Below are 11,393 nucleotides of genomic sequence, written 5' to 3'. Positions count from 1 at the left end.
GAATAACCCAAGCAACCACAGATATCCGTCGGACGTACGAGCTAGATCCGAACGTCCTTTGGCGAGATCGGACGTCCATCGGACGTACGAACGCAATCCGATTTCGGATATCCGTATTCGTACATCAGTCGGACGTACGGACAGTGTCCACTTTTGTATATCCGCATGGGAGACGAGGTGTACGTCCGAAGGATGTAAGGCTGAGTATTTTCCCAGGCCATGAGTATCGACGTTTTTTATTTCACAGAAAATTCGCGTCTTTCGTGTATGTATACTGTTTTATTTACATCAGTTGGAGGGTTTGGCGCGAAGATGTTTGTAAATTAGTGCGATTCCACTCCTACCTGCAGTGCAAGAGCCGCCAACGAGCTAAATTTATCTGAGAGGAGAAGCAGGTGCTGCAGAATTTTGCAAGAACTAATGACTAGTTTTATATATATAAAACTTCTCCAAATTAGTGGAGTTGTGCGACATGTCCACCGTTTTGCTAGCTAAACTTGCCATTGAAACCATTCGTATCAAAACTCCAGTGCATTCTGCTATCACCATCATCATAGATGTCAGTTCGCGGTCAGTCCAATCCAATCCATCAGTACGGCTCCGTAGCGCTGCGCTGTTGTTGATTTGCTGCGTAGTGCTGTCGCGCAGAGTTTTGTAGCTGTTTTTATAATGTGTGGCTTTGTTCGGTCTGTGGACGAAAGTAGCATGTAACTTAAGCAATTCGAAAGATACGGGAAGCGCCTGAAGCTCTTGTGGAGCACCGGAATCCCGTACTGCGTCGACCTTGGTTTAAAGAAGGCTTAGTTTGGTTTGGTTTGGTTTATGGGGTTTAACGTCCCAAAGCGACTAAGGCTATGAGAGACGCCGTAGTGGAGGGCTCCGGATAATTTGGACCACCTGGGGTTCTTTAACGTGCACTGACATCGCACAGTACACGGGCCTCTAGAATTTCTCCTCCAAAGAAATTCTAGCCGCCGCGGCCGGGATCGAACCCGCGTCTTTTGGGTCAGCAGCCGAGCACCATAACCGCTGAGCCACCGCGGCGGCTAAAGAAGGCTTAGTGCACATGTGATTGCCTACGAAGGTATGTATCCAGTACACTTCTTGGAACTTGCTTCTAGGACAATGCATGCTCATATAACATTCGTTCACAGGACAGTGGGAGCAGTAAGCGCGAGGAGATGGCTTCCACACATGGAGGAAGGAAAAAGAGAGGAGAGGCCGTCACGTGACATTTTGTGAAGCCGGAAACCAGCTCGGCGCCATCTTGTCCGGGCTGACGTCATCGCATAAGTCCCGCCCTCGACTACTGCGCGCGCGTTTCAAAGCCAACGAAGGAGCGTGCTACCGCAGGGGCACAGATCCCCGCGCTGGTGGCGCTTGGCTGCTTACCGGCCTAAAGCCCCTGGAAATTTTTAAAGTAGCGACAACCTTTGCAGAACGCCGCCTTTCCCTCTCCTGCGCCCGTCGCCCCTTCCCATTGGTCGATGGTTTCGCGCGCAAAAGCCCTTTAAACCCCGCGCTTTTCGCGGCCGCAGACGCCATATTGTTCGCTCCAACCGCGCACCGTAGGTTCGGCAGGCGTCGTTGCGGACACTGCGCTTTTGCTTGCTCTGAAGAACAGCGGCTTTTGTTTTGCTCGAAACGTGTGTCAGCCACCTAACTTTGAGCCGTCTATCTGTGCGGCATGACGGGTTGCTGCGCCTTCGGGTGCAAGAACCGTCACGACGGTGGAAAGCGGTTCTTCGCGATCCCATCATCGAAAACCGACGCGGGCCGGAGGAAGGTTTGGTTACACAGAATTGGCCGGGCGAATTTTAACGCAACGCCATCGACCAGACTTTGCGAGGTAAGTGACGTGCTTTCAATAGCTGCTGAGGTTTACTTTTTTTTTTTCAAGCTACGCTGTGCAGTGATTTGCTCGCGATCGAGCGTATGGCCGCAGTAAGGTCGACATAAGGGCGCTTGCGTTGAGCGCATCGTGATTGCACGCACGCAAACGTGTAAGTGACGCGAGGCACACGTCTAACTGTACAGTGACGTTCCTTAAATTTGAGCGCATGCCGCAGTTAGACATACATGCGTACTATAAGCGCAGATCAAACTGCGCTCTAACACGGTGAAGCGCACGCGTTACATTCTGCAGTCGCGCGCGTGCGTGCGTGCATATTATATATAGATATATTACAGAAAAAGACAAAAAGAGAATTATCGCGCCGATATGCATCGTCAAGGCACCGTAGGCACCACTGCTGGAAACACCATCTAGCGCGCGCTGGCTTGCGTTTACTCTCGAAATATGACCAGTAGCTGTGGGTATGCGTGATAGTGCCCATCGTAAGTGGGTCACGCGTTTCCTGTCACATACTTTGTAACATCGCTTCCGCGTTCTAGCTTCCCCTTGACGCCTAACTAGTCGATCGGCGCCGCGCTGCCTTGTTGATTGCTGGCCTTGTTAGCACTACCTAATGCCGAAACTGCAAAAACCGCTTTCGCTAGCCGCCCGTACGCGGCAAATTACCACTACTAGCTAGGTCCCGCGTAAGTCACCTTGTGTGTCAGCGATGTGTTCGAGCAATTTATGCGCAACACAACTCCCAAACGATTTTTTCATGATCGCATGTTTGCTTTTTATTTTCTTTAGGATCACTTCACTAGCGACCAATTTGAGCCCCTGGTCCTTCAAAAATTTGGTGTCAAGAAGTTGAAGCGCGATGCTGTACCGAGCATCTTTGCGCACCGAAAGCAGCCCTTGCCTAGGAAACCTCCAGCCAAACGTAAGAGCAAAGCGCAACTACGCGTTATAGAAAAAAATTACCGTTTCCAGTACGGATGTTCTTGCAAAGGTAGAATGGTGCTATCTTTTTGGCCACTGACAAAATAAAAATTGCAACAGTATTTGGAAGTTGTCATGGTCACTGTGAATTGGAATCTGCTGTAATCTTAGGTCAGCGCCATGAGAAGGGGCTCACTCACACCCACGACCAGTGACACTCGCCTCCACTTGTACTCACAATCATGCCCGCTCACACGTCCACTCACTTGCGCTCATACTCTTGCCCTCTCACCCTCATATCCACTCACTCATTCTAAACCCTGTTCACACTCATATTCACTCACTCGCACACACACAGTGCCTACTCACATTCATATCCACAGACTCACAATAATGCCCTCTCGCATGCACATCCTCTCACTCCCACTCAGTTACATCCACTCAACTCATGCCCGCTCACACGCACTCCCACTCATACCCGCTCATGCTCACATACACTCACTAGAACTCACGCTGAAGTCCGCATACAACCAATCCCACTCCATCCACCTTACTCATGCAGGCTCAGACATCCACTCACTTGCGTTAGTGGACCTGAGTACGCCCACCCACACTCACATCCACTCACACTCGCTCTCACACTCACAACCACTCATTAGCAGTCACCCTCACATCCACTCACTCGAACTCGCACTCATGTGCACTAAAATTTTAATCCACTCACTCACATTCGGCCACTCACTCGCACTCATGGCCGCTCACATTTACGTCCACTCACACTTGCACTCCCGGGTGTGAATTTGAGCGAGGTGATATGAGTGCGCCGACCTATGGCTGTAATAATGTAGTACCAAGATGAAGTGCGTGAAGGTAAAGCTGCAGACTCAATTACCGTATTTTCCTGTGTATAAGACGCGGCTTTTTTTTTCAAAATTTTGCTGGTGCGTCCTGTATAAGGGTGCGTCTTATACGCGAATTTTTCGTTTTTTTTTTTGCGAGTTCAGAAATTACTCAGTTCATGTTCAAGCTTCCTTCACCCAAAAAATATCACTACCAATGACGTGGTTGTAACACGGTTAACACTTCAGTACGGGGACCGCCGTGCGCAACTTTGTTTAGGTGAACTTAATCATGAAACGGCGCGGATGACGACTTCCGGGATCACAAACACGCGACCGTTTCGGAGGTCGCAACCAAAAGTAGTGTGAAATGCCAAAAGATGGCGAAAATCTCGCTTCTAGGCATTTTCAAGCCAAGACAAGCCGGCGTTATTTTTTAGCCCCCCCTTTGCAACTTTGTTTGCTCCGTGTACGTACTGCGAAGAGAATGTTTCAGCCGCGTTGCCTCAGAAATGGCTGAACTTTTTGATAGCGCATCCGAAGATGAAGACTTCAAAAGGTTTTAAGTAGAAATAAAATGTTATGGACATAAGGGAGAGTTTCGTTTTTTTCTTTCTTTTTTCTAAAACGTGGGCGGGTATGGCGTGAATGTTGCCTTTTTCAATCACTTAGCGTTGCTTACGAATTTCTCACAGTGACTGTGAATTTCGCGATGGTCATGCAAGCGTGTTTAATTAAGCCTCACTAGCCTATCTGGGTAAATTGGGGTGCGTCTTATACACGGGTGCGTCTTAAATACCAACTTTTTCAATGACAGCCTTCATATATGGAGGGTGCGTCTTGTACACCGGAAAATACGGTATTGGGAGTTACACGTTTTTATATGGTTAGCCAACATTTAATTTTTATGTTACCCCCACATCACCAACAGTAATTAGTGAAGTCTTACTCTGGAGCATATATGGCTACATCATTATTTTCTATTTCATTCCTGAAGGTGCAGCTCCTAACCTTGCCAAGGGCCAAGAGGAATGTACATCAGAAGGTAATGCTATTAAGGTTCGAATCTAGTGCCCATTTCTCAGTTTTGCTCATTTTTCTCTCATTGCATTTACCGACTCATTTTGCGCAGGCTCATATGCTCTGTCATGTTCAGGTAGGCTTGATATGTTTCTGTCAACTTCAACGCACATTTACTGTGAGTGACATCCACCGCTATATTTTACCTAGGCATTCTCTGATGCAATTAGCTTTTCCATTTTTGTTCTGTATTCACAGTTCCTCAGCCACCAGATAGTGATGAGGGGCACATGCAGGTTACTGACTACAACATGCGTGAGTACTGTCTGGCATAATACCGTAAGCTTGCCTGCAGTTCGCACCTCATTTTAACTGTTCTGGTGCCTTTCTCCTGCAGCTTCTCAACCTACCCAGGAACACTCTGAGCCGCAGTGCTCCTGGCAGTGTAAGAGAAATTGCAATTTAAATTTATTTTCCTTTTGCGAGTTTTTAATAATACTGATGATATGAAGTTAGAAGAATGTTAGCAGCCATGTGTCACAAATTCCTACTTTCCTCTTGTTGCGTGGCATTGAATTCTCCCCATCTCTTCTGTGTAGGCTCTGCAGTAACGTCCACCTTTGACTCCCACATCACTGGTAAGTGGCATATATTGTTGAGTGTGCCTTTATTAGCCATAACTGCATGGCTTTATTTTCACTGTCTGTTATTTCTAAAGGTGCATCCGCTTCTGACCTGTCTGAGTGCATGGAGGAATACACTTCAGAAGGTAATGGTCGTAATGATTGCAACCAGCGCCCATTTTTCAGTTTTGCTCATTTCTCACTCATTGCATTCACGAACACCTTTTTCGCAGGGTCACATGCTTCGCCACATGCAAGTGGACTCGACGTGTTGCTGGCAGCTGCTACACATGTTGACTGTGAGTGATATCCACCAGTCAGCATTCTCTGTGCAATCTTTGATGTACCTGTGTTCATCATTTCTCACATTTTCAGCTGTCGCGCCACAAGAGAACGTTGAAGGGCACATACAAGCTGCATGTCAAGATATGTGTAAGTACTGCATTGCATAATATTGTCACCTAAGCCGAAGTACAATTCGCTGTCACAGTATGCTGGTGCCTTTCTCCTGCAGCTTCGCAACCTACTCAGGAATACTCTGAGCCGCAATGCTCCTGGCAGGGTAAGCGAAGTGGCTTTGTAGATAGGCTTTTCATAGCAAATTTTCTGCGACTTTCAGGTTTTCACAGTCTTATGAACTCGCTTTTCCTTGTGCAGGATTCACTGCAGCCTGCACTCAGCAATTGATGCAAGGCTCGTATGTGAGCTCCTGTGAGTTGCATCTTGTTGAATGTTATCATACTACGCATTTCAGAGCAAATTTTTGTGGTTTGCTTTTTTTCTTTAGTGTGCGCACCACCCCTGAGTGACTTACAGCCACAGTGTTCCTGGCAAGATACAGACAGTACATTTCTAAGTGATTGCTGTTTATTTAAAAAAGAAACTAAATTAACCTGATTAACATGGTATATTGCATGGAGAGGAGGAAAAGTAATAATTGTGCTGCATAAGAACCTGTATTGCACTCATAAAGGAGGTAAAGATATTGAATGAAAAAATAAAAAGCAATATATGTTACAAATGAAATGGAAACAAACCAAATAGGTCACCTTATTAAGAAAAAGTAAATAGAAAAAAGCATTTTAGGTTACAAAAACATGGACAAGTACACTGATGCGCGAGCACATATGCTGTTAAAATTTGGTTCTTCAGAATCTGTAGAAATTTCTTTTGATAAGACATCCCATTCTGTCTGCGCATAGTATGAAAGAATGTGCACAATGTAATGAATGCCACTTAATGCATTTGACTTTATATATGTGGACACTGTGGAAAGCTGACTGAAAGAATTCACAGACAAGTGTTTGATGGAGATATCAAAAAGTAATAACAGGGCATACTGATAGCGACGGGCTAAGTTTTCCAACTCTGCCTTGGTTTCAATTCGGTGGCATTGATGGCACTTGCATAATTTGAAAATGTTAATTATTATTACTTTTGTGGGTTTTTAATAATAGTGAAATATCAGAAATATCAGGCTGTTTGATCTCTCGTGGAATCACCCCTTTGTCACTTGCTCACTGATTGCTGGCTTTCGTGCAGGTTCTGCTGTGCCTGTGAGGGGTGTAACTGAGGAGCCCCCCTTAGAAGCTTGTGCCCCTCTTGACTGTGAGTGGTACCCACCATTGACACTTGTGCCTTGTTTCATAATCTGTCATTTTCCCGGTCTTGCAGACACTATTCCACGCTCTAGTGCAGCTGCTGGTCATGAAGAAAAGGGATGCAACGACGTGAATGGTAAACAGCACTACTGAAATCGTCCAATAATTGAGACATGAAGAGTGCGGTTTTACTTATTGCTTTCATTACACTGTATTTTGAATAGGGGACTGCTCAACAACCAAGACTCTGTCGGCTGAAGATGCGGCTGCACTACAGATGAGGATAAGACAACTGGAGGGCCAGCTGGAACAGGCTCGCCGTCGGGCGGCGGAAGCACAAAAACAAAAAAACAAGGCAGTCGAGCAGAAAAACACCCTACGGAGGCAGGTACAGCACTTCTTGGCACCCGATCAGCTACGGTGCTTGGAAAGGCCCACCATGAAGGGGATACCGTGGTCAAAAAGCACGGTAGAGAAGGCCCTCAAGGTGCGCCTCTCATGTGGAGGCCGAGGCTACAACGTTGTCCGGGAGCTTGGTGTGCCGTTGCCCACCGAACGGACGTTACAGCGCCACCTTGAGCATATAAAGTTTTCTCCTGGCATACAGCACGAAATACTACGTTCCCTTGCTGTCAAAGTGAGTAGGACAAGCACTGGCAGTCACTTCCTTGCCGTTTTTAGACTTCATCTTCAGATTAATTCTGCACCTGAGTTGATTATTTATTTAGTAAGGCAGTGCCATCAGCAAATATGTAATGGCACGCTATTAGCTTTCATCCAAACTCTTTCTAATCCAGTTCTCTAAACACCTCCTCTAAATATGTCATGAATAGTACTGTAAAGATAAGTGTCTCCTTGGGTGATACCCTTCTTGATTGCTATTTTAATTCTTGTGAAGGGCTGTGTTTGTTGTGTCACCACTACAGATCTTCTAAAGTACCTTTACATATGCCTCCTCTGCACCCTGGATACACGATGCCTGCATGGCTGCACAGGCTTCAACTGAGTCATGCTTTTCTGGTAACCAATGAAGGGTCGAATAGCGGCTGGTTACATTCTGTGCATTTCTCTATCACTTTATTGTTGGTGGGAATGTGGTCTATTATCACGTAGGCTGGTCTTCTGGCTGTGTGTTCAAGGTTGCACTTATTTGGTTTGTTGTCACCTTAGTAAAAATCTTGTAACCAATGGACAGCAGGCTGAAAAATCTGCAATATTTTGAAGTTCATCACACCCATTTCTTATGGATTAATAAGATAACATTCTTCCAAAATTCCGGTACTGTCAATGTCATCACCTTGCTTTTTGCAGGTGAGCCAGATGGATGAGTCCGAGCGGCATGCTGTTCTCATGCTAGATGAGATGCAGCTGACACCTGGGCTTGCCTATGACCAATCAACGGGAACAGTCATTGGCAAGCCGAGCCTCCCCCTAGCAGACGGCAGCCTGCCAGAGGACGCACTGGCTACGCATGGCCTCGTTTTCATGCTAGGGGGTGTTACGACTCGTTGGAAGCAGACTGTTGCGTACCATTTCACGGGAAATTCTTTCAGTAGTGATGCTACAAAAGACCTCATCATTCGTATCCTGCAAGAATGTGAAAAAATTGGCATTAAGGTCGACGCCATTGTCAGTGATATGGGAGGTGGGAATCAGGGCGTATGGAGGTCATTCGGCATTCTCGTAGGCAAGCATTCAAAGAATAGGATTTCATGCCCTCACCCCTGTGAACCAAGCCGGCAGCTATATTTTATGGCAGATGTTGGTCACCTACTCAAGAACTTGCGCAACCATCTGACACGTGGCCAGTGCATTATCCTGCCAAAGGATATAGTTCAGAAACATGCCTTGCCGTGCAATGAGGTTAACATTCAACACATTAAGAAGCTTGTTGAAATTGATTCAAAGTTACAACTAAATATTGCCCCCCACCTCAAGGAAGCTTGCCTTGATCCGGGGCATTTTGAGAAAATGAAGGTTGGGCTAGCCTTTTCTTTATTTAACCACGACACAGCAGCAGCTCTACGTTTCCTCATCCAAAGGGGAGACATTGAAAGCGATGCACTGACAACGGCCTGGTTTTTTGAGACTGTGTTTAAATGGTTCAAAATTTTAACTTCCCGCACAACAAAGCTTGCAGTTAGTAGATTGGATGAGCAGAAGTACAGTGACGCAGTGGCATTTCTCGAAGATGTTATTCATCTCTTCGAACATCTCGGTATTGGCAATGCTACCAAGCACTCTTGGAAGCCAGTTCAGACAGGTGTTATTTTGGTTACAACTGTTGCCCTGAAACTACAAGACTACTACCTTAACACAAAGGGCTTCACCTTTGTGTTGCTCAGCCGGTTTGGGCAAGATGCGCTGGAAAACTTGTTTTCCACGTTACGTGCCAAAAATCCAGTGTTAAGACCATTAGAGTTTCGCTGTGCACTTCGAGCAGCAACCATGGCCCAGTTTTTAAGGCCAAGCAAAGATGGCAGTTACAACCATGACACTGGATTTTTTCTCACTGGCTTGAGCACCACAAACGGTGAGGGAAACAGAAGTGTTGATGCTGACCCAGTTTCGTTTCCTGAAGAAATTCTCGCACTTAGTGATCCTGAGGAAGAATCGCTTGTTTACCTTGCTGGGTACGTTGTCAGCAATGTAAAAAAAAACATGTCATGTTGTGATGATTGCATCAATGCCATGACTTGCAAGGAGGCTGGTACACTTACAAGCCTGAAATCTTATACAGAGAATACCAAGCTTGTTCTCCCAGCACCGGCTGTAGTAGAGTTATTGAAGGTGGCAGAGAACTTCTTTCGGTCAAATGAAGCGAAACTTCTGCAAAATGAATTAACTCTTACCCAGCTGGAAGCCTCTGCCCGAGAGAATGTGATGTGTGTGAATTGTTTCCCTGATTGCCACAATGTTGTAGACAAGTTGCTCAGGGTGTTCTTGAGGACTAGAATCCACATTCTTCTCCGTAAAGAAAATGAGCGAATGGCTCAAGACAAATCAAACATAAAATGTGGAAGCCGTAGCATCGGTAAGCAGGTTGCAACTATTAATGTTAAGTAACTTGACAGGTGCGGTCAGTGCACACTGCTTTGTAAATTGGTTGGTTTGGTTTATGAGGTTTAATGTCCCAAAGCAACTCAGGCTATGAGAGACGCCGTATAAGACGGCTCTGGAAATTTCAGCCATCGGGTTTCTTTAATGCGCACTGACATCACACAGTACACGGGCGCCTTGCTTTTTGCCTCCTTCAAAAAGCAGCCACTGCGGCAAGGATTTGATCTTGCATCCTTGGGCACGGCAGTCGAGCACCCTAACCACTGAACCACCACGGCAGGCTGCTTTGCAAATTGCGTGGCTTAACATCGCATAACACAAAAGCACCTTTTGTATTTCACCTATGTCAAAATGAGGGCACTGTAGCCAGACTGATTATGTGACCTTGGGGAAAGCAGCTGAGCAAAGCAACTGCAGTGGATGTGTATTGCACTGGATGTCCTACATTTGGTAGCTTTTTGGCAACAGTTTCTGTTGAGCTCATTTCTCATTCCTGTAGTTTTTTCTAGAGATAGACAAACTTACTGAAATATGTGTAGACCATGTGTAGCATATGAATCAGTTTTTCCCTGGCTTGTGCACAGAATCAGATATGAACTGGCATTATGTGGATTTGACACCCTGATGCTGGCAATGTAGGATGTGAGAGGTGCAATAGTGGAGGAGTCTCATTTAACTCCTTGACCTGGTGCTCTGAAACATGCACAGATTGCACAGTGCACAAATTTTGTTTGCACTTTATGTAGAATTGAGTGACATTTTGTGCAAATGCTAGCCTCTTGTAATCTAAGTTGCCGCTATTCCAAATACAGCTAAACCAGTTCGATTTGACCGCTGTCTTCGCAAGGAAGAGGGCAAACTGCTGTCTTTCAAGGCATCGCTAATCCTGGAGCGGAGAAAAAGTTCAGCAGCCCCCCTCCCCTGCAGGAATCCCGTGTCTGTTGAAGTGAAGCCGCCAGCCCAGGGCAAGACAAAATGTGCTAGGAAAGCAGTAAGGCGGAAAGGTTGGAGAAAGGAGGTGTAATTTCTAAATAAGGCGTTCTCCTTGACTTATGCAATGGTCGTTGAAAATATGGCTGTTGACAAATTAATCTGGCTTTGCGGTCGCCACCTCTATATTGCTCACTTGCAGTTTAAAATAGGCCCCTGTGAAAAGAAAAGAAATGTATTATGTCTTTGATATGTGAAGTTTGGCACTACTTGGAAGTTGGGCTTCTTGTTTCACGATCACTGTATGCATTTACCATGATGCATCTGTGTACTGCTGCTTTGAGAGTGATTTGCTAGTTTACATCAGCTGGTGCTTCCTTTAGACAAGAATGTCTGAATTCTCTAACGCTCACATTTGCTTTGGTCCAGTCCTGCTTCTTGGAGTTGGTTTGAATTTTTCTGAGTTTTGCTTAGCAATCCTGTGACTTCAAATCAAGTTTGTGGAAGACGTGCTGCGGCTGTGTGGCTCAATATATCTTTCTGT

General features: G+C 45.9%; 1 protein-coding gene across 1 annotated transcript; it reads left to right on the top strand.

The window, feature by feature from the left end:
- The first annotated feature begins 598 nt into the window (after nucleotides 1-598).
- Nucleotides 599-7,718, top strand: LOC149334769 (uncharacterized). Its single transcript, XM_089555385.1, has 17 exons — nucleotides 599-798; nucleotides 1,056-1,084; nucleotides 1,155-1,849; nucleotides 2,645-2,777; nucleotides 4,613-4,660; nucleotides 4,748-4,771; nucleotides 4,894-4,950; nucleotides 5,033-5,080; nucleotides 5,235-5,273; nucleotides 5,354-5,404; nucleotides 5,492-5,557; nucleotides 5,634-5,690; nucleotides 5,773-5,820; nucleotides 5,916-5,969; nucleotides 6,801-6,866; nucleotides 6,933-6,995; nucleotides 7,084-7,718. Exons 3-17 carry the CDS (start codon nucleotides 1,688-1,690, stop codon nucleotides 7,662-7,664), a joined length of 1,497 nt encoding a protein of 498 aa, XP_089411511.1. The 5' UTR covers nucleotides 599-798; nucleotides 1,056-1,084; nucleotides 1,155-1,687; the 3' UTR covers nucleotides 7,665-7,718.
- The last annotated feature ends 3,675 nt before the right edge of the window (nucleotides 7,719-11,393 follow it).

This window comes from Amblyomma mixtum, chromosome 8 (genome assembly GCF_055824585.1).
Source record: "Amblyomma mixtum isolate Tamu chromosome 8, ASM5582458v1, whole genome shotgun sequence".
Lineage (NCBI taxonomy): Eukaryota > Metazoa > Arthropoda > Arachnida > Ixodida > Ixodidae > Amblyomma > Amblyomma mixtum.
The sequence above is the reverse complement of the archived record's forward strand: the minus strand, read 5'-3'. Positions and strand labels throughout refer to the sequence as shown.